The sequence below is a fragment of the Misgurnus anguillicaudatus genome, chromosome 15, assembly GCF_027580225.2.
Source record: "Misgurnus anguillicaudatus chromosome 15, ASM2758022v2, whole genome shotgun sequence".
NCBI lineage: Eukaryota > Metazoa > Chordata > Actinopteri > Cypriniformes > Cobitidae > Misgurnus > Misgurnus anguillicaudatus.
The window spans coordinates 16,683,988-16,707,302 of NC_073351.2; the positions used below are offsets into that span (position 1 = coordinate 16,683,988).

At 39.7% G+C, this 23,315-nt stretch overlaps 3 protein-coding genes and 2 long non-coding RNA genes across 8 annotated transcripts; 3 read left to right on the top strand and 2 right to left on the bottom strand.

Moving 5' to 3' along the window:
- Positions 1–867: 867 nt before the first annotated feature.
- Positions 868–4,200, top strand: LOC129419824 (extracellular calcium-sensing receptor). The gene is made up of 6 exons (XM_055175022.2): positions 868–1,082; positions 1,401–1,692; positions 1,782–2,594; positions 2,711–2,938; positions 3,071–3,194; positions 3,287–4,200. Exons 1-6 carry the CDS (start codon positions 868–870, stop codon positions 4,198–4,200), a joined length of 2,586 nt encoding a protein of 861 aa, XP_055030997.2.
- LOC141349714 (uncharacterized) lies at positions 4,023–14,799 on the bottom strand. 2 transcript variants are annotated; one of them, XR_012357689.1, is made up of 4 exons: positions 13,477–14,799; positions 12,589–12,998; positions 12,172–12,363; positions 4,023–4,159 (listed from the first exon to the last, which is right to left on the bottom strand). It is a non-coding gene; the product is annotated as an uncharacterized lncRNA (long non-coding RNA). The 2 variants fall into 2 exon arrangements; XR_012357690.1 differs by lacking the exon at positions 13,477–14,799 and having other exon boundaries at positions 12,831–13,022.
- Positions 12,773–16,113, top strand: LOC141349713 (extracellular calcium-sensing receptor-like). The gene is made up of 6 exons (XM_073853473.1): positions 12,773–12,987; positions 13,290–13,581; positions 13,671–14,483; positions 14,588–14,815; positions 14,914–15,037; positions 15,133–16,113. The coding sequence occupies exons 1-6, from the start codon at positions 12,773–12,775 to the stop codon at positions 16,044–16,046; spliced, it is 2,586 nt and encodes an 861-aa protein (XP_073709574.1). The 3' UTR covers positions 16,047–16,113.
- Positions 15,406–20,920, bottom strand: LOC141349715 (uncharacterized). Of its 3 annotated transcripts, none has more exons than XR_012357693.1 (3): positions 19,136–20,920; positions 18,658–18,807; positions 15,406–17,524 (listed from the first exon to the last, which is right to left on the bottom strand). It is a non-coding gene; the product is annotated as an uncharacterized lncRNA (long non-coding RNA). The 3 variants fall into 3 exon arrangements; XR_012357692.1 differs by having other exon boundaries at positions 19,132–20,920; XR_012357691.1 differs by lacking the exon at positions 19,136–20,920 and having other exon boundaries at positions 15,406–16,718; positions 17,339–17,524; positions 18,658–18,852.
- LOC141349712 (extracellular calcium-sensing receptor-like) lies at positions 17,298–22,061 on the top strand. The gene is made up of 6 exons (XM_073853472.1): positions 17,298–17,518; positions 17,760–18,051; positions 18,225–19,028; positions 19,120–19,347; positions 19,513–19,636; positions 20,025–22,061. The coding sequence occupies exons 1-6, from the start codon at positions 17,298–17,300 to the stop codon at positions 20,939–20,941; spliced, it is 2,586 nt and encodes an 861-aa protein (XP_073709573.1). The 3' UTR covers positions 20,942–22,061.
- The last annotated feature ends 1,254 nt before the right edge of the window (positions 22,062–23,315 follow it).

The following is a 23,315-nucleotide window of genomic DNA, read 5'->3' on the forward strand; positions in this document are numbered from 1 at the left end:
GTAGTCCATGTGTCTTGGTCATTGTAGTCCTGTTATGTTTGCATGTCCTAATTGTCTGCAGTTAGGCCAGAACTGTCCCAGTTTGAGGAGTGAGGCTGGAAAGATAAGAAACCAAGCAAATAATGAAAAACAATAAGTAGTGAAACAAATAATGAAAAACAATAAATAGATGCTGTCATATTAACAAAATGATGAAGCTACAGATCACAGTTTTTTTTATCAATGATTTGTGTGACTTCAAGACTAATATATCTCTTTATATAAATTCTTATATTTTATAAATATACCGTTTCACATTAGAAATATAATGTTTTCTCTTTTTTTCCTCAATTTGAAATTATTTCTTTCTCTGTAAAGCACTTTGAGTTACCTCTGTGTATTAAATGTGCTCTGTATAAACCTACCTTGCCTAGAAACCTAAATGGCAACATTTGTTTATTTTCTTAATTCAGCACGATATGATTTAAGGAAGAACATAGTATGGTATTTGGCATAATGAGATCTATAATAATCACAAAGTGGGAAAGAGGAGACCTTCTACAACTTATTCTGGAAACTGATAACAATGATATGCCGGTGGCCCCAGCCCACGCGTTTCCAAAAGTCCTGGGGTGTCCATCCAGACATTTTTTCTTTGCTTGGAGAGTTTTTGGCTTCCTGGACTACAGTACAAAAGCAAAACAGGTTTCATCATGCCTTAGATACTATTCTTCACCCAAGATGAGTAAATGAAACAAATCAGTTATCCAGAATGATTATTCAAATCAGTTATCCAGTACTCATTTCTCACGTGACACCTCCTTCTCTATAAACAACACCCCACACACTCATATAGTGAATATCGCGGAGTGGAACAGAGGAGGAGAGATGTGGATCACTCGAAACATATTCCTATATCTGTTCTTTACCTCAGCTTTTCTCTTACCAAACCCAGACTTCTGTCAGCTCCAGGGACACTTCAAGTTGAATGGGATGTACCAGGATGGAGATTTCATTATTGGAGGCCTGTTTGAGGTTCAGAATCTCGAAGTATTTCCAGAACTGAGCTTTGCAATGGAGCCAGAACAGCCCAAGTGTGAAGAGTGAGTCTGGACTGCAAAGGATAAAAACAATCAAAGAAAACTAAAATTAGGTTTAAATATAATGAGAAAATAACAGAATGATAAAGCTAGTTCAATTTTTTATGATTTGTGTGTGACCTCCAAACTGTTAACATGTTTAACTGACATTGTGTTAAGAGCAGAGAATGTATTATATAAATTTTATAATTATATAAATTGTTATATATCTCTTATAAAACACATTTCAACATTCAAAATGTATTTGTAATAAACCTAAATTATATAAGTATAACTTTCTTGAGAGTCATAAAATGACAACATTTGTGTTGCTCTATCTAGATTTTACATGGCAAGCTTTAAGGTGGCACAGACTATGGTTTTTGCCTTAAATGAGATCAACAATAATCACAATCTGCTGCCTAACATTACGCTTGGTTACCAAATCTATGACAACTGTTTACGACTTGGAGTGGCATTTCGTGCTGCCATAGCTTTAATAAGTGGGACAGAGGAGACCATCTCCAACCTTAACTGTACTGGACCACCACCAGTGATTGGGCTCATTGGGGATTCAGGTTCCACTCAATCCATTGCAATATCCAGTGTGCTGGGGTTGTTCAAAGTGCCTATGGTAAGATATGTTGTTTTTGACAGAAATGCATTTTTTTTTAAAGTTTAACATTTTATTTAGTCCAAAATTGTTTTTGACACTTCACATAGGTTAGCTATTATGCCACCTGCTCCTGTTTGAGTGACAGGAAGAAATATCCCTCCTTCTTCAGAACTATTCCCAGTGATGCCTTTCAGGTTCGAGCTATGGTTCAGATCTTGAGACATTTTGGATGGACCTGGGTTGGTCTTCTGTATAGTGATGATGATTATGGCATCTACGCTGCTCAGTCCTTTCACCAGGAGATGCAGCTGTTTGGAGGTTGTGTTGCTTTCTCTGAAATCCTGCCCTATGATAACAACCGCAGAGATATTCAGCGCATAGTAAAAGTCATTCAGACCTCTACAGCAAAGGTTATAGTAGCATTTTCAAATGATCTGTTTTTTCTAATGGATGAGTTGTTGATGCAAAACGTAACAGGCAAGCAGTGGGTCGCAAGCGAAGCCTGGACCACAACACCTATATTGCACTCTTCACATTTTCTGCCTCTACTGGGAGGCACGCTGGGCATTGCTATACGACGAGGAGAGATACAAGGATTCCTTGACTTTCTGCTACGCCTTCATCCTGACAAAAATCCAAAAAATAATATGGTGAAAATTTTCTGGGAGAACATGTTTGGGTGCAAGTTTGAAACTGGAGACAGAGAAATGAAAGAAGAAAAACTATGTACAGGGCAAGAGGATCTGAGCAGCACAAACACAGCATACACTGATGTATCACAACTGAGGGCCTCATATAATGTGTACAAAGCAGTTTATGCCCTGGCACATGCACTTCATGACCTGATGCAGTGTGAGGAGGGGAGAGGACCATTCAGTGACAACACCTGTGCTGACATAACAAACCTGCAGCCCTGGCAGGTAAGACTGTACAAATAAGCACAACTTATTTGGCAGCTATTGATAATAAATACTGTATTGACACAAAATATTCGTATAAAGCAAAGTCACACTTTTCCTGTATTTAAACTGTGCAGGTGGTCCATTACTTACAGAAGGTGAACTTCACCACAGGTTTTGGGGATCGTGTGTCATTTGATAAGAATGGAGATGCTCTGGCCATCTATGATGTGATGAACTGGCAGCCGAGCGCTGATGAGTCAATCATTGTCAGTACAGTCGGTGTGGTGGATGAAGGGGCGGCAACAGGAAAAGTGCTCACACTGGATGAAGATGCATTATACTGGAACTTTGAGACAAGAAAAGTAATTAACATTATATTTCCTTTCAGTCTTTTAAAAAATTTTTTTACACAAAACTACAGTATGGTATTCATGTGCATAATGATCTATAATATAGCAACACATGCTTCACTTTTTTAATCATGTATCTTTTAGCCCCCACGGTCTGTGTGCAGTGAGAGCTGCCCACCAGGCACCAGACGAGCCAGGAGGAAAGGCCTTCCTGTCTGCTGTTTTGACTGCCTGCCATGTGCAGATGGTGAAATTTCTAATACAACAGGTGATGCGATTCATAATTATAAATGTACAATAACAAGTAATGAACATTTGAACAAATGCTTGTTTCTATGATGTTTTTTCTGTCTTCCACAGATTCAGCTGAATGTTTTTTGTGTCCAAATGACTTTTGGTCCAGTCCAGAAAATGACCGCTGTGTTCCCAAAGAAGTGGAGTTTTTGTCCTATGAGGAACCTCTGGGCATCTCCCTGACCACTGCTTCCCTTCTAGGCACCAGTTTCTGTGCATTTGTGATCGTCATCTTTGCTCATCACCGCAACACTCCGGTTGTTCGTGCCAATAATTCAGAGCTCAGCTTCCTGCTGCTGCTGTCACTCAAACTGTGTTTCCTGTGTGTGCTGCTGTTTATTGGCCGACCACAGTTGTGGACATGTCAGTTAAGACATGCTGTGTTTGGCGTTAGCTTTGTCCTGTGCATTTCCAGCATTCTGGTCAAGACTATGGTGGTAATAGCCGTGTTTAAGTCATCTCGACCAGAAGGCAAAGCTGCCATAAAGTGGTTTGGTTCAGCACAGCAAAGAGGCACAGTTGTAGTTTTAACTTTTATGCAGGTGGTGATATGCGCAGTCTGGCTATCAACTGCATCTCCAACACCTCATAAAAACAGCCTGTATATCAGGTCTAAAATAGTTTATGAATGTGCTATTGGTTCAGTGGCTGGATTCGCTGTGCTGCTGGGCTACATTGGCTTTCTGGCAGCTGTGAGCTTCGTGTTAGCTTTCCTGGCAAGAAAACTTCCAGATAGTTTTAATGAAGCAAAGTTCATTACCTTTAGTATGTTGATCTTTTGTGCTGTATGGATTGCGTTTGTTCCAGCTTATGTCAGCTCACCAGGGAAATATGCAGTGGCTGTGGAGATTTTTGCCATCTTGGCATCCAGTTTTGGATTGCTGGTGGCCATATTTGCCCCAAAGTGCTACATCATCCTCTTACATCCAGAGAGAAACACTAAAAAAGCAATAATGGGAAAAGAAAGACAAATTAAATAGCTTCACTTGTTGACTGTATGATAAACTTTCTGTTGCAAGATGTTTCAACATGAACATTTCACCTTTTTCTGTTCTAATTGTAGAAGCTTTACTGAACAGACATGTATAAATAAGCAAAAAATACACATTTTACTTACTAAAACATGTAAAATCCAGTTAAACTAATCTTTAATCCTTATTAAATCTTTAGAAATGTGTGTTACAAAAATACATGTATATTAAATATATAAATGCTGGTATGTGTATCTCTCACAGTTTAATGATCCTTTTTTAACAGCTGTTGAAATGCATCCATTACGTTTTTGGTCAACTAATCAGAAATTAATGAATAATTCGCTAATTAACTCATTAAAACAAAATAATAATTTTAATTGGAAACACTTAATGTAGGGTTACAATATGGATACATGAAAACTCTCCAAAGCTGTCATTCCAGTCATAAAGAAAAACTTTTCTGTTTTTTAAATATAATGATAATAATACATTATACAATTATGAATTTATATGTATGTACTACATATAGACTCACCGGCCACTTTATTAGGTACACCTTGCTAGTAAAGGGTTGGAGCCTCTTTTTCGTTAAAAACTGCCTTAATTCTTTGTGTTACACAATTCCCAGAGGATAGTGAGACATCCTATCATAACCACAGGAGGTACACAAGGGTGTTTATGATGGACCACATACGCATTAAGAACACAAAGTCCAGCACATGACTGCCATCTAGATGATGTCCAATGTAACACACTGTTGATCAGAGATATGATTCTTGGTTTAATTATGATGTGCTACAAAACTGCTACATTAGTTTTACTTTAAAATTGAAAAATGGGCCTTGGGTCACATCAGCTCAGGTCTTTCAGTATCAATCAGTAAATATAACCAAATGTAATCTCATCTAACTGCACATTACTAAATGTACAGTACATGTAAAAGCTGTTTCTCTCTAGCAAATTTTAAACAAATCAAAAATGTATATATAATTTAATAGAACCGTTTAAAAAAAATGTGTGTGTGTGTGTGTGTGTGTGTGCGTGTGTTTGTGTGTGTGTGTGTGTGTGTGTGTGTGTGTGTGTGTGTGTGTGTGTGTGTGTGTGTGTGTGTGTCAGAGGTGGGACAAAGTCATTGTTATGCAAGTCACAAGTAAGTCTCAAGTATTTGCCCTCGAGTCCCGAGTCAAGTCGAGTCAAAGATTAGGCAAGTCCCGGTCGAGTCAGAAGTCAAAGCCAACAAGTCTCAAGTCGAGTCCAAAGTCCTACCATTTTAGTTTCTAGTCATTTCAAGTCCTCTTACCACAGAAATAAAATGCTTGCTGTGGACAGGTGGAGGGAGGCCCCTATACTGCATTGCATTTGCAAAAGATCAAATTGGCCAAAAGTCCGTCAGTCATTTGTGCGTGAAAGGGATGCAGAATGATGCCACCATGGCTGAAAACTCGCTCCACTGGATCACTAGAAGCAGGCACTGCCAAGACCCGGATGGCTTTTTGAAAGAGTGAAGGAAAAGTGCCCAGAACAAAAGGGCATTCTGTCCTTCTGCCATGTCAATGTAGTGACATAGCTGCAGTGGTATAGATTTTTGTTTTCTCTCTCACCCTTATGCTCACTCGGCCCAGCGCGACACCCCATAAGCACCATCACACTCACAGATGTATATAGTATAAATCTTCATCAGCATTCTGAAAGTGTACTCATAAACACATAAACTGAATGTGTTATCAACATGTCAGTTTATTATAGGAAAAGAAGAGACTTTAACAGCCAATGGCATTTACAGCTGGGGAAACTGGACTGATTTTTAGACTGGTTTAGTGTTAATCAACATCTATCTTGGGGCCAAAAGTTACTCAACAGTTAATTAAAATTAAATAAACTGTTTACAATCTTCAATCCGTGGCTAACACATGCATTGAAGGAGAAAAATATCCACTCTTTCATTCAATAGCTATTATCTGACAACTATTGATAATGTTACTATGTGTAATTTAATGGTTTAAATGTTTTTAATTAATACAGATTTAAGATGACCATGAATTAACTCTAATTTGCATAGTCTTTGATATAAAAAGCTTATTTTTTGCATATAATACAAGCATTGTCTAAAAATGAAAATAGGCTTTTACTTATTACAAGATTATTCTGTACCCTAATATTAGACACCCAAACCAAACAGAAGTTTAAAATTAGGGTTGTGCCGATAGACGATAGTATCGTGTATCGACGATCTTCAGACATATCGCCACTGGCGGGCTTTCATGGCGATAGTCATGACGATAGTTGGCGAATGGTTATTATTATCATCATAGTTTTACATTAACACCCACATTGCATGCTTCGCTTTACGCGGAGAGCTTGTAAAGAGAGAATTCCTTCTTGCACGTACCTGCACTTAATGCGCGCGTCTTGGACTCCTTCTAGCAAATCCATCGTGTCATGAACAGCTGCGCTTCTCTCTGTCTCACATGCACGCGCTCTCGCATCTGTCCGAAGTCTAAACATAAACTAAAGTAGTAATCCTTATGTCTTTGTTCCGTTTAATGCGTTTCATGCGAGCTGAGGCAAACTTTACTTTTTGTTTAGAATATGACCCGCTGCATATTGGCGCCTCTCTCACTCTCGCGTACGTGCAGAGAGCTGCGCTCTGTCCGAAGTCAGATCACTAATCCTATTTATGATATGCATTATAATGAGTTGTAGCAACACGTCCCTCGTGTTTAAAATATGATTGTGTTTAAAATATGATCGCGTTCCGCTGGACCAAGGTGTTTAAAAAGTCACCTCTGAGAGCACCACTGCTTGACACGTGTTGTCTTCTGCAACAACAGCACCTAACAAATGCATTGAATTGTTTGTATGTGCGTGCACGTGTGTGTGTGTGTGTGTGTGTGTGTGTGTGTGCGCGCGCGCAGATGCATGTTTTTACAGTTATTAAGTAATCATGATTAGGGTTTTAATGACACGCTCGCATTAATGGCATCAGTTTTAAAAAGGTTGCGGTCATGACGGTGTTGCTCCTGTCCTTTTTTTCCACCAATCAAGTGACTTGTTATAATGAGTAAAAAATTTACAAATAAAAAACGAGTAAACTACTGCCCCGCCCCCCGATACTATCGTGTATCGCCGATCTCACAGGCTGACGATAGGACGATCTCAAAATGGGGCATATCACCCAACACTATTTAAAATCATATACATCTTGAACGTAGATACTGTATATAAATGAACACAGAGAGGGAAAGTTTAACACTGTGAAGCACAAGCAAACATGCTGAAAGAAGAACTGAAGGCAGCTAAAAACCATAAGGATATAATATAATCACAGACTTATTTTAAAGCATTTGGATTCTTACCTCCAGATAAAGTAATAAACTGGACTGATGATTTAAATGTTGTTTACTCACATGTGCGTTGTTAACTCCCCGTATTTTATGTTGCAGCATTGCTCCACTCGTTCACTTCTCCACATGGACTGTTTGTTTACATTGTCGCGTGAGCAGCTACATTGCAGGTTCGACTTCATTTGGCGCTAAGCAGACCTCTTGATGATGTCAAAGTACCGCGAGAGTGATTCAAAGCAGATTACTCCATGTGATAACTGGAATCGCACTCGCGGTACTTTGCTGTAAGTAGCAAGTGTAGCATGCTAATGGTCAGTGCTTTACTATGACTAAAAGTTTGAAATGTCACAAAACCATGCTGTTAGCATCCTTACGCTATTTTTAATGGGTATACAGAAATCCTTGACAATTCCTAGTGGGTATAAGGCGTGTACCTGCATATCACGTAGACTACACCACTACACCACAACCAACGTGGGACTACAGTGATTGGATGTCATGCAGGCAGCGCGCGTGCTCTCTGCATGCAGGTGGTGCACATTTTTTTCACAGATGCAGATACACTGAGAGAGGCGCGGCCGTGTGAAAAAAAATCCCCAGGTTTTCATGTGAAGTAGCAAGTCTTCTCAAGTCAAAAGGTGCAAGTCCAAGTGAAGTCACGAGTCATTGATGTTAAAGTCCAAGTTGAGTTGCAAGTCTTTGTACATTTTGTCGAGTCGAGTCTGAAGTCATCAAATTCATGACTTGAGTCTGACTCAAGTCCAAGTCACATGACTGAAGTCCACACCTCTGGTGTGTGTGTGTGTGTGTGTGTGTGTGTGTGTGTGTGTGTGTGTTCCCAGAAGGAAAAACTACATGGTGAGCCTGTGGACGAGAGCTGCACTGTGGGACAGCTGGAGGACCTCTAGGCTTGCTAGGAGGAGGCACTCAAGCGCTTCCAGGGCTGCGGAACCAAACTGCTCTCCCGGTTCCACTGGAACACTGCAGAGGGTTCTCCTGCAGGCCTCATTGAGACGAGATTGTGCCAACCATACCTGGCGGCGAGCCTGCACAAGAGTAGACATCAACCGCCCCAACTGCTGGCATGTGGTCCAAGCCAAAATTTTGTGCATCCTGCATGGCTGCCAGGGTCTGGCCGTCGGACGTTGCATGACAGAGGGCTTTAGAATCGCTCCAACATGCCTGCAATTCCCTCAGATACTCCTCCGATGGGGGCGCAGTAAAGCTGATGGAGGCTGGGACACTTCTGAAAAAAGCTCTGGTCGGAGCCGGCTGAGTCTGTGGCACATCTAACTGGAGACAGGCTAGAGCCATACGCATGATGGCTCCCATAGAGCAGTCCTCAACACCACCAGTACAGCTATGGGTTGAAGAACGGGAGCCGGCTGCAGAGGGTTGAGAGGCTCCCATCTGTAGGAGTACCTCTGGCTCATTATCATTAAAATAGAAAATCATCTGGCAGCTCTCCTCCAGTCCCGTACTGGAAGGCCAGGAACAGGGACTTTATAGTATTGAAGTCCCGCTGTTAGTTGGTCCACTTTAGAGGCAAGCCGGGGCCCCTTAGCCATTTTTGTAGGAGTGGGGCCTGCGGTCTCAGCAGCCTGACGTTTAGACTGCCCAGTCTGATCTGGAGCCAGTCCCTGGGCTGGGGTCAAATGTCCAGGTGACGATGTAGAGCCCAACAGTTGCTCCACCTCAGTCAGTCTAGCTGCCCTCACTGCCCGAGGCATGATACCACAGTTCATGCAGCGGACGTCAGAAAGACCCTCCTTTAAATGTTCAAAGTTAAGACATGAGATATAAATCACGGCCATCCTCAAGCTGCAGGGGAGCCTTACAGGCCGAGCAGGAGTGGTTGTCAACCATGCTGGCAACTGAGAAAAAAGAAAAAGGTAGCCTCGGTGGAAACGCTGTCACCAATTAGTCACAGGGGCATACCTATGCTGGGTGCGGGAGCAAAAGCACAGCCTTCACCAGCTAAGGGTAAACTATCCCAACAAAAAGAAGACAAAAAATGCAGTACAAATGCCGGAAGAGGGAGCGAAAGCACAACCTTCACCAACAAACGTAGCAAAAAAGAAAAAGGTAGCCTCAGCGGGAACGCTGCCACCAATCTAGTCACTGAGGCACAAATATGCTGGGAGCGAGAGCGAAAGCACTGCCTTCACCAGCTAAGGGTAAACTATCCCAACAAAAAGAAAACACTAAAAGCAGTACAGGTGCCGGGAGCAGAAGCAAAAGCACAACCGTCACCGCAAATGTTGTGAAGCCAATTAAGGGTAAGCGCTAGTAACAAAAAAACTGCACAACCGAGTTGGTACAAAATACAATAATACATTAATCCAATAATATAAAAGGTAGGTTACAAATGTCGGGAGAGGGAGCGAAAACAGCCGTCACCAACAAATGCACCGAAACAATAGTCAAGCAAATAAGCAACCAGCTAAATGTAAAGTATGTAACTCACCCAGCTGAGGAAAATTCACCGAAGCATGTAACAAACCTCTCTGTGGATTCCGTTGCGCCCTTTGGAGGGCGAGCAACTCGCAGCTCCGACAAAAAAAGTCACAAGGACACCAGCAACGAATGAAACACGTAACAGTTAACAAGATCCTTCAGTCTTCAGCTAGCTTGGTGATACAAGAAGATGAAAAGGAAAAGATCCCCTGTTGTCACCGGAAGATATAGACTCTCCGTAGTCATCAGGGGTCACAGTTGACTTTGTTGGTATAAACACTCGACTTGTGCATGCGCAAGATGGATCATTCAGTGCTAAAGCACCGCCTCTGGCGGTCAGTAGGGATGAAATAGAACATGTTTCATGTAAACATGTAAATTCATGCTTTCTGTTGGGGTAGGGTTTGACTAAGTCCATGTATATACTCATTTAGAGGGATGTGTACTTGTTGCAAGCTATTAGTATCTTGTTCATCGTTCATGTCATGGATTGCGTTTTGCTGTTTTGCCTTTATTAAACTACTTTATCTGCATTTAGATCCAGCTCTCATGTGTTTTGTTTTGTACAGCCTCGTGACAGAATAACTGGCCACCAAGCCAGATCCCTCTTACATCCCAAAGTTTCCATGTCCAGTGTTCCCTAAGGTGCCTGAGGTTTATCCCCTGTCTTCTGTTCTTCCTGTTGTGCCTACTGCTCTGTGGTGTGTTTGGACCACACACTGCTCAACAGTTTCCCCAGATGTCACTGCAGCCCATAAGTCCTCTTCATACCTTCCTTTAACAGCCAAGTTGACTGAACTAGATTTCCCAGACCATCCGGTCATGGGTAAAATGGTTGAACCCAAGTCTTTTAAGCTTCCTGTCATGGCCAAGAGGGCACTACCCTGGTCTTCAGCTAGCACCGCCCCGGCTTTCTGCCCTGCCGACTTCGCCCTGGTCTCCATCAGCTTCGCCCTGGTGCAAGCCCATACCAGTGCTCCACGACCCAGGTTCCCCGGTGCTCCAAGGCCCATGTCCACCACGGCACCCTGGCCGTCTGATCCACGGCCCAGATCCTCCAAGGTCCAGGTCCTCCAGTGGTCCTCGGTCCAAGTTCACCACTGCACCATGGCCCTTTGCTCCACGGTCCAGGTCCTCCATTAGACAGGACTGCCACTAATCCATGGCAAAGGCTGCCACCACTCCACAGCCAAGGCCCACCACTGCTCCATGGCCAAGGCCCGCCACGGCTCCATGGCTTAGGCCCACCCATCCCACCCCTGGACTTTACTTTTTGTTTTTGTTGGGCGTCAGGAGCCGCCTTTTGTGTTTTGAAGTTTATTTATTTATTTTTAATCTTGTATTTCGTCATTTCCTGGTGTAGTCCATGTGTCTGGGTCATTCTAGTCCTATCATGTTTGCATACCCTAATTGTCCCCAGGTGTCCCTTGTTACCCTTGATTGGTCTGTATATTTAAAGCCCTTATGTTGCCATTGTCTTCTGTCAGTTACTATGGTTGTTGCAAGCTGTAAGTTTTATGTGGTCCTTGTTTATCGTTCATGTCATAGATAACATTGTGCTCTTTTGCATTTATTAAATAATTTTCCCTGCATTTAGATACAGCTCTCATGGTAGGTTTTGAACAGCCTTGTGTCAGAAACAGTTTTGTAAGAACATTGTAGATTGTTTGAATAAGGGTATGGAAAAGATCCCTTGCATTACCTTGATATGAAAACTATGTATGTCTATGAGCTGCATTAAAAATATAGAGAAAAAACCTGTGTGTTTTCTGATTTGACCAATATTATAGGGAGAAAAAGTGACCTCAGGGATCTTCAAAAAAATGTAAGAGGTTTCTTTAAGGGTCAATGCTAAAGAGAAGAAAACATCATTAATTTAATAATAAATTACATTAAATCAAAGTCCTTACAAGTCCTTGTAATGAGCTATGTACAATTTTTTTTTCGATTTTAGAGCTGTGTTTTGAGACAGTGACAGCAAAGCAAGCAATCTAATATTTGATCATCCTGAACCATGAGCCATTCTGCAATTATCAGAATAAAGAAATATTAATAAATTCAAATTGACATATTTATTCCCAGAGAGGTCCATGTAGAACCTTCTGCTTCATTGGTGCACAGTGCTAATGCTACATTTGAGAAAAGCACTATACTGTATAAGGGTGATAGGTCATACCTGTATCTGATCTTTACTTGTATCTCAGCTGCCCTCATCCCAAGCTCAGACTTCTGTTTGATCCAGGGACATTTTAATGGATGTACGGAGAGGTTATTGGCAGCTTTTTTGAGGTCCAAAGCTTCAATAACTTCAATTTACACAAACGAGTTTCAAAGTTAGGCCAGAACTGTCCAAGTGTGAGGAGTGAGGCTGGAAAGATAAGAAACCAAGCAAATAATGAAAAACAATAAATAGTGAAACAAATAACAAACTGTAAAACTGTAAATTACCTCTGTGTATTAAATGTGCTCTGTATAAACCTTTCTTGCCTAGAAACTTAAAATGGCAACATTTCTTTTTTTCTTAATTCAGCACGATATGATTTAAGGAAGAACATACTATGGTTTTTGGCATAATGAGATCAATAATAATCACAAAGTGGGAAACCTGGGGAATTTATCATGCCTTAGATACTATTCTTCATCCATTTCATGAGTAAATTAAACAAATCAGTTATCCAGAATGATGTCCTCATTCCTCACGTGACACCTCCTCCTCTATAAACAACACCCCACACACTCATATAGTGAATATCGCGGAGTGGAACAGAGGAGGAGAGATGTGGATCACTCGAAACATATTCCTATATCTGTTCTTTACCTCAGCTTTTTTCTTACCAAACCCAGACTTCTGTCAGCTCCAGGGACACTTCAAGTTGAATGGGATGTACCAGGATGGAGATTTCATTGTTGGAGGCCTGTTTGAGGTTCAGAATCTCGAAGTATTTCCAGAACTGAGCTTCACAATGGAGCCAGAACAGCCCAAGTGTGAAGAGTGAGTCTGGACTGCAAAGGATAAAAACAATCAAAGAACACTAAAATGAGGTTTAAATGAAAGGAGAAAATGATAGAGCTATCTAGTGTATATTTTGTATTATATGTGTGACCTCCAAACTGTTAACATGTTTAACTGACATTGTGTTAAGAGAAGAAAATGTATTATGGTAATAAATTGTTATATAAATCTCTCATAAAACACATTTCAACATTCAAAATGTATTTGTAATAAACCTATTTTATATAAGTATAACTTACATGAGAGTCATAAAATGACAACATTTGTGTTGTTCTATCTAGATTTTACATGGCAAGCTTTCAGTTAGCACAGACTATGGTTTTTGCCATAAATGAGATCAACAATAATCACAATCTGCTGCCTAACATTACGCTTGGTTACCAAATCTATGACAACTGTTTACGACTTGGAGTGGCATTTCGTGCTGCCATAGCTTTAATAAGTGGGACAGAGGAGAGCATCTCCAACCTTAACTGTACTGGACCACCCCCAGTGATTGGGCTCATTGGGGATTCAGGTTCCACTCAATCCATTGCAATATCCAGTGTGCTGGGGTTGTTCAAAGTGCCTATGGTAAGATATGTTGTTTTTGACAGAAATGCATTTTTTTTAAAGTTTAACATTTTATTTAGTCCAAAATTGTTTTTGACATTTTACATTAGGTTAGCTATTATGCCACCTGTTCCTGTTTGAGTGACAGGAAGAAATATCCCTCCTTCTTCAGAAATATTCCCAGTGATGCCTTCCAGGTTCGAGCTATGGTTCAGATCTTGAGACATTTTGGATGGACCTGGGTTGGTCTTCTCTATAGTGATGATGATTATGGCATCTACGCTGCTCAGTCCTTTCACCAGGAGATGCAGCTGTTTGGAGGTTGTGTTGCTTTTTCTGAAATCATTCCCTATGATAACAACCGCAAAGATATTCAGCGCATAGTAAAAGTCATTCAGACCTCTACAGCAAAGGTTATAGTAGCATTTTCAACTGATCTGTTTGTTCTAATGGATGAATTGTTGATGCAAAACGTAACAGGCAAGCAGTGGATTGCAAGCGAAGCATGGACCACAACACCTATATTGCACTCTTCACATTTTCTGCCTCTCCTGGGAGGCACGCTGGGCATTGCTATACGACGAGGAGAGATTCAAGGATTCCTTGACTTTCTGCTACGCCTTCATCCTGACAAAAATCCAAAAAATAATATGGTGAAAATTTTCTGGGAGAACATGTTTGGGTGCAAGTTTGAAACTGGAGACAGAGAAATGAAAGAAGGGAAACTATGTACAGGGCAAGAGGATCTGAGCAGCACAAACACAGCATACACTGATGTATCACAACTGAGGGCCTCATATAATGTGTACAAAGCAGTTTATGCCCTGGCATATGCACTTCATGATCTAATGCAGTGTGAGGAGGGGAGAGGACCATTCAGTGACAACACCTGTGCTGACATAACAAACCTGCAGCCCTGGCAGGTAAGACTGTAAACAGAAGCACAGCTTATTTGGCAGCTATAGATAATAAATACAAAATATTCATATAAGCAAAGTCACACTTTTCCTGTTTGTAAACTGTTCAGGTGGTCCATTATCTACAAAAGGTAAACTTTACCACAGGATTTGGAGACCATGTGTCATTTGATAAGAATGGAGATGCTCTGGCCATCTATGATGTGATGAACTGGCAGCCGAGCGCTGATGGGTCAATCATTGTCCGCACAGTCGGTGTGGTGGATGAAGGGGCGGCAACAGGAAAGGTGCTCACACTGGATGAAGATGCATTATACTGGAACTTTGATACAAGAAAAGTAAGCAGTTTAAACAAAACGACAGTTCGGTATTTATGTGTATAATGGTCTGTAATATACAGACACATGCCTTACTTTTTTAATTATTTATCTCTTAGCCCCCACGGTCAGTGTGCAGTGAGAGCTGCCAACCAGGCACCAGACGAGCCAGGAGGAAAGGCCTTCCTGTCTGCTGTTTTGACTGCCTGCCATGTGCAGATGGTGAAATTTCTAATACAACAGGTGATGAGATTCATCATAATTATAAGTGTACAGTAATAAGCATTTGAACAAATTATTGTTTCTATTATGTTTTTTCTGTTTTTCTGTCTTTACAGATTCAGCTGAATGTTTTTTGTGTCCAAATGACTTTTGGTCCAGTCAAGAAAATGACCGCTGTGTTCCCAAAGAAGTGGAGTTTCTATCATATGAAGAACCTCTGGGCATCTCGCTGACCACTGCTTCCCTTCTAGGCACCAGTTTCTGTGCATTTGTGATTGTAATCTTTGCTCATCACCGCAACACTCCGGTTGTTCGTGCCAATAATTCAGAGCTCAGCTTCCTGCTGCTGCTGTCACTCAAACTGTGTTTCCTGTGTGTGCTGCTGTTTATTGGCCGACCACAGTTGTGGACGTGTCAGTTAAGACATGCTGTGTTTGGCATTAGCTTTGTCCTGTGCATTTCCAGCATTCTGGTCAAGACTATGGTGGTAATAGCCGTGTTTAAGTCATCTCGACCAGAGGGCAAAGCTGCCATAAAGTGGTTTGGTTCAGCACAGCAAAGAAGCACAGTTGTTGTTTTAACTTTTATGCAGGTTGTGATATGCGCAGTCTGGCTATCAACTGCATCTCCAACACCTCATAAAAACAGTCAGTATATCAGGTCTAAAATAGTTTATGAATGTGCTATTGGTTCAGTGGCTGGATTCGCTGTGCTGCTGGGCTACATTGGGTTTCTGGCGGCATTGAGCTTCTTATTAGCTTTCCTGGCAAGAAAACTACCAGATAGTTTTAATGAAGCAAAGTTCATTACTTTTAGTATGTTGATCTTTTGTGCTGTGTGGATCGCGTTTGTTCCAGCTTATGTCAGCTCACCAGGGAAATATGCAGTGGCTGTGGAGATTTTTGCCATTTTGGCTTCAAGTTTTGGATTATTGGTGGCCATATTTGCCCCAAAATGCTACATCATCCTCTTACATCCAGAAAGAAACACTAAAAAAGCAATCATGGGTAAAGAAACTAAATTGAAATAGCGTCACTTGTTGACTGTATGATAAATTTACCGTTGTAAGATGTTTCACCATGATCGTTTACCTCGTTTTACTGTTCTTACTAAAACATGTACTGTAAAATCCAGTTAAACTAATCTTTTATCCTTATTAAATCTTTATAAATGTGTGTTGCAAAAATATATATAAATGCAGGTATGTGTATCTCTCACAGGTTTATGATCCTTTTTTAACAGCTGTCGGAATGCATCCATTACGTTTTTGGTCAGTTAATTAAAAATTAATGAATAATTCACTAATTAACACATTAAAACAAAATAATAATTTTAAATGGAAACACTTAATGTAGGATTACAATATGGATACATGAAAACTTTCCAAAGCTGTCATTCCAGCCATGTGGAAAAACATTAATGTTTTTTAAATATAATGATAACGATACATTATACACTTATGAATATATATTTATGTACTACATATAGAGTCACCGGTCACTTTATTAGGTACACCTTGCTAGTAAAGGGTTGGAGCCTCTTTTTCGTTAAAAAATGCTTTAATTCTTTGTGTTACACAATTCCCAGAAGATAGTGAGAGATCCTATGATAACCAAAGGTGTTTTTATGATGGACCACATACGCATTAAAGACACAAAGTCCAGCACATGACTGCCATCTAGATGATGTCCAATGTAACACACTGTTGATCAGAGATACGATTCTTGGTTTAATTATGATGTGCTTTAAAACAGCTACATTAGTTTTACTTTAACATTGAAAAATGGGCCTTGGGTCACATCAGCTCAGGTCTTTCAGTATCAATCATTAAATCTTACCAAATGTAATCTCACCCAACTGGACATTACTAAATGTAGAGTACATGTAAAAGCGGTTTCTCTCTAGCAGATTTTAAACAAATCAAACATGTATATATAATTTAACAGAACAGTTTTTAAAACAATTTGTGTGTGTGTGTGTGTGTGTGTGTTTCCAGAAGGAAAAACTAAATTTTTAAGGACAAAGGTAAAAATAATTTTTTTGTGATTTCCTCTTTTAAAAAGTTATTTTTAATTTAAAGTGTGAATGTTTCTAATAATAAAATGTATATTTGTAACAAAAAGTAAATTAAAAAAAAATAAAAAACTCAAAATAACACATTCATTCCCAGGGAGGTACATTTGGCACCTCCTGCTCCACAGAAAAAAAGTTCACAGCCCTTATAATAAACTTGCAGCACAGAGAGGGTAAGTGTGTAACACAGAGATGAAGAGAGAGAGAGATGTGGGTCACTGTAAACATCTGTCTGTATCTGTTCCTTACCTGCATCTCAGCTACCTTTATTCCCAGCTCAAACTCCTGTCAGATCCAGGGACACTTCAAGTTGAATGGGATGTACCAGGATGGAGATTTTATCATTGGAGGCCTGTTTGAGGTTCAGCATCTCAAAGTATTTCCAGAACTGAGCTTCAGAAAAGAGCCAGAACAGCCCCAGTGTGAAGAGTGAGTCTGGACAAAACAGGAGGACAGTGAGAAAAAGAAAAAGATGTTATTTAATACCAATATAACTACTTTAATGCCTTGTTTTAAAGAAATCAAACTTTATTTGATCGTTTGCAACATACACAATATGTACAGAAATCAATTCCTGCATAGTGTGACTGTGTATAGTTCACAAAATGTGATCACTGAATATTTAATTGTCTTTTTTCAGTCACTGAATGTAAAACTTTGTTTTCTATAGATTTTATATGTCAAGCTTCCAGCAGGCACAGACCATGATTTTTGCTATAGATGAGATCAATAAGAATCCCAACCTGCTGCCAAACATCAATCTTGGTTATCATCTGTATGACAACTGTTTAAAGCTTGTGGTGGCATTCAGGGCAGCCACGTCTCTTATCAGTGGAACAGAGGAGACCATCTCAAACCACAACTGTACCGGTCCACCCCCAGTGATTGCTATTGTGGGAGATCCAGGATCCACTCACTCCATTGCTCTTTCTAGTTTAGTGGGTCTGTTTCGAGTTCCAATGGTAAGATATGATACAAAAATACAGAATGAAAATAATAATAATGATAATGAATGCTATATATATATATAGTCATTACTTATGTTTACATTATACAATGTAAAATACTTGTTATTGTATTTCCTTTATGGTGTTTATTGTAATATTTCACAATATAATTTCTGTTTCCTAAATAGGTTAGCTACTATGCCACCTGCTCCTGTTTAAGTGACAGGAAAAAATATCCCTCCTTTTTCAGAACTATCCCCAGTGATGCCTTCCAGGTTCGAGCTATGGTTCAGATCTTGAGACATTTTGGATGGACCTGGGTTGGCGTTATCTATAGTGATGATGATTATGGGATCTACGCTGCTCAGTCCTTCCAGCAGGAGATGCAGCTGTTTGGAGGTTGTGTGGCATTTTCTGAAATAATGCCTTATGATAATCACCGGGACATTAAGCGAATCGTGAGGGTGATTAAGGAATCTACAACCAAGGTAGTTGTGGCATTCTCAACTGATCTATTAGCTCTGATGGATGAGTTATTGCTGCAAAATGTGACAGGCAGACAGTGGATTGCAAGTGAGGCTTGGACCACCTCACCTGTGCTTCATTCTCCACGTTACGTACCTCTTGTTGGGGGCACACTGGGCATCGCCATCCGTCGCGGAGAGATCAAGGGACTTCAGGACTTTTTACAAAACCTTCGTCCTGACAATGATCCCAGAAATAATTTGGTGAGAGTCTTTTGGGAACACATGTTCGGGTGCAGGTTTGAGACTGGAGACAGTGTGAGAGAAAACATTTGTACAGGGCAAGAGGATCTGAGCAGTACAGTTAATGAATATAATGATGTATCAGAGCTAAGGGCCTCTTATAATGTGTACAAAGCAGTTTATGCCCTGGCACATGCACTTCATGATCTGATGAAGTGTGAGGAGGGGAGAGGACCATTCAGTGACAACACCTGTGCTGACATAACAAACCTGCAGCCCTGGCAGGTAAGGTTCAAATATGTAGTCACAGAAATAAACTAAAGATGTGCTACATGTTCATTTAGATTACATTTAATCAACTGTACAAACTGTACAGCTTGCTCACTACCTACAGAAGGTAAACTTCACAACAGGATTTGGAGACCGTGTGTCATTTGATAAGAATGGAGATGCTCTGGCCATCTATGATGTGATGAACTGGCATCCGAGCGCTGATGGATCAATCATTGTCCGCACAGTCGGTGTGGTGGATGAAGGGGCGGCAACAGGGAAGGTTCTCACACTGGATGAAGATGCATTATACTGGAACTTTGAGACAAGAAAAGTAAATTACATTGAATGTTAATGTAATCCTTTGTGTAAATAACTAGTATAAATAGAATTCAAAGATATACGATAAAAGAGGATAAATTAATTAAAAGTAGTGTATTCTTTCTAATCAGACATTCATAAGAAAAATGACTAAAAATATATATTATGTATCCTTCAGCCCCCACGGTCTGTGTGCAGTGAAAGCTGCCCACCAGGCACCAGACGAGCCAGGAGAAAAGGCCTTCCTGTCTGCTGTTTTGACTGCCTGCCATGTGCAGATGGAGAGATTTCTAATACAACAGGTGAAGAGTAATACACAAATATTCAAATCTTAAAGGCATAGTTCACCCCCAAAATTCTGTCATTATTTACTCAAGATGTTCCTGAACTGTATACATTTCTTTGTTATTTTAAACAAAGGAAGATATTTTAAAGTGTATTTGACCCCAAGCAAATCTGGGGCACCATTCACTTGCATAGTAAAATTATACTATGGAAGTGAATGGTGCCCCAGATGTTCTTGGTTACAAACAGTTTAAAAAATATTCTCATTTATGTTTAACAGAATAAAAAAAAACATTTCTACAGGTTTGTAACACCTTGAGGGTGAGTGCATGATGACATAATTTTCATTTTTCAGTAAACTATCCCTTTTCAATTATTATACAACTCTTTGTCTCTCTGTCTTAGATTCTACTGAATGTACACTGTGTCCAGTTGAATTCTGGTCGAATCCAGAAAAGGATCGCTGTATCCCTAAAGAAGTGGAGTTTCTGTCCTATGAGGAACCTCTGGGCATCTCCCTGACCACTGCTTCTCTGCTCGGCACCTGCTTCTGTGCTGTTGTCATGATCATCTTCGGCCATCACCGCAACACTCCAGTTGTTCGTGCCAATAATTCTGAGCTCAGTTTCTTACTGCTGCTGTCACTCAAACTGTGTTTCCTGTGTGCGCTGCTGTTTATTGGCAGACCACAGTTGTGGACGTGTCAGTTAAGACATGCTGTATTTGGCATTAGCTTTGTTTTGTGCGTCTCCAGCATTCTGGTCAAGACTATGGTGGTAATAGCCGTGTTTAAGTCATCTAGACCAGAGGGTAAAAGTGCAATGAAATGGTTCGGAGCAGCACAACAAAGAGGTACAGTCTTGGTACTTACCACTGTCCAGGTGGTAATATGTGCAGTCTGGCTATCAACTGCATCTCCAACACCGCATAAAAACACAATGTATATTCGCTCCAAAATAGTATACGAGTGTTCTATTGGTTCAGTGGCAGGTTTTGCCATTTTGCTGGGCTACATTGGGTTTCTGGCAGCAGTGAGCTTCATGTTAGCATTTCTTGCAAGGAACCTTCCAGATAACTTTAATGAAGCAAAGTTCATTACCTTTAGTATGTTGATCTTTTGTGCTGTGTGGATCACGTTTGTTCCAGCTTATGTCAGCTCACCAGGGAAATATGCAGTGGCTGTGGAGATTTTTGCCATCCTGGCTTCCAGTTTTGGATTATTGGTGGCCATATTTGCCCCGAAGTGCTACATCATCCTCTTACATCCAGAGAGAAACACTAAAAAAGCTGTCATGGCCCGACAAACTGAAAAAAATAAATAAATGTTTACTGTTAAATAATTTAATTCTGGTACTTCCATCTTTGATGGTCTTATTGTCCATGTTATAGGAATTGTATTTTTCAGATATGTTTCATTAAATCATTAAGCATGTTTTCTCTGTCTGATGCATTGTATATATTTGTAAAATATTTATACAATTACTGCAATATTATTGTTATTAATAAATAACAATTACAATAAAAATATAGAAATAATGCTATGTTAATTTGCTAACTCTGACAGAGTGTTAAATGTTTCAATAATGCTATAAAACAGCTGACCAGTTTCATATCACCAATTTTTTTATTTAAAAAAAATGCTACTAATAACTATTAAAACACACCTATTACAGTACCTGATCTGTGTGTATGAAAGGGGAAAGAATAGATGTTGCAGTTGTAATTAAAAATGCCACCTTTACAATTCGGCCGCTGCTTAGGGCTGTCACGATTGTGAAATTTGGCTGATGGTTAATTGCCTAATAAATTGTGACGATTATGAAAATTAATTGCCTGTTTTTGGTATTTGCTGGTTATGAGGATTAATTGTCTGTTTTATTGCTTTGACATTTAATTGACATACATTTAGTTTGTTCATGAAATCATTTTCACACATGGTTGTGATTATTTAAATGACATATTTTGCAAGTTTTACCTAGCAGTGAATATTAATACACATAACACATATTTAAAAGTAATTATTTAATGATAATAGTTCATACTGCTTATCAAAGTTTTGGAGGATTTTTTTAAATGCTGTTTTTCCACTGTATTGAATGGTTTTGCAATGTATCGCATTACACTGTCAGTTAAGGAACGCAATCTAATACCGTCTCATTTATAAAGGCGCTACAGCTCCCCCTTGTGTTTTTTAGAGAAATGTGCAATCATTGCGGTGATCTGAAATCATCGCGATGAGGTCAAACAATCGCGATTATTTAAGACGATTATTTAATCATTGTGACAGCCCTACAACTGCTTTGATACGGTTTGAAGTAAGGCCTCGTCAGCCCAAAGATATCAAAAGATGAAGGGCAAGATAGACGAGACGCAGTATTAGGTTCCTATTCACAGAAGTTGAAACTACATAAAATGGACTTAAAGGGATAGTTCACTTTAAAATAAAAATTCTATCATCATTTATTCATCCTTATGTTGTTCTAAACCTGTATTAATTTCTTTTTTCTGATGATCACAAAAGAAGATATTTTGAGAAATGATGGTAAACACACAGCAGATGGTGACCACTGACTTCCATAGTAGGAATAAAAAAATATGATGGAGTTTAATGTGTACTGTCAACTGTGTGCTTACCATCATTTACCAAAATATTTTCTTCATCATTCATCACAATACTTCCAAAATATTTTTTCCTACTATGGAAGTCAATGGTCACTATCTGCTGTATGTTTACCATAATTTCTCAAAATATCTTATTTTGTGTTCATCAAAAAAAAAGAAATTCATACAGGTTTAGAACAACATGAGGATGACTAAATGATGACAGAACTTTCATTTTAAAGTGAAATATACCTTTAACCAGAGAGACTTTGGATTTAAAAACTTAAGGCTCGGAAATATTCAGGAATAAACAAGCAGATTTTCTTGGTGCTGGTGTTTTTGAGAATGGAGACAAGTTGTACTGGCAATTGTTTAATACTATGAGATGTTAGTCACATGATATCTATTATCTAATCATGTGACTAAATAATATAATTCTCACTTAAGTTTGCTGTGTTACTCTCCCTAGAGTGGGTAGAAGTTTTTTTTACTTTTTGTATGCAGCCATATTGAAGCAATATAGGCTTTTTAATGGAAAAGAGTGCAATGATCATCCAGAGTTTTGTTGTTGTTAATATATTCACTGTCGTGATGTCATGACTAGTAAGATTTTGAAATGAGCTGTTCACAGCATATTTGAGGATTGGGGTGAAAGTTTTAATCCTGAAATGTTCAACTAAAGAGGACATTTTGAATCCTGAAAGTTATTTAAAGCAGTATTGAATGTTTTAGCTGCATTAAGTAAGACGCAATAGAAAGCATACTTATAGTAGAGCTGAAGATCTTTGCCCGAACCCGATGGGACCCGTCGGGCTTCATTTCTAACATTTTACACGGGCTCGGGCCGGGCTCGGGCTTGCGCTCCGGCTTTGCGCAGTAAATGAGCGGTCAAGTTCAATGCTGCTGGATGCAGCGCAGGATCAGTAAGCGCAGGACTGCACTGAAGCCATTTACAGTGGATTTAATAATTTTCCTCAACAAAAAGATGTAGCCTAATCTTCATGAGTAAAGGTTTTTCAATGTATAACTAAATATTAATTGAGTCTTAAATACATCATTTAGACAGGATATAGACTAATGTTGGCAATAATGGCG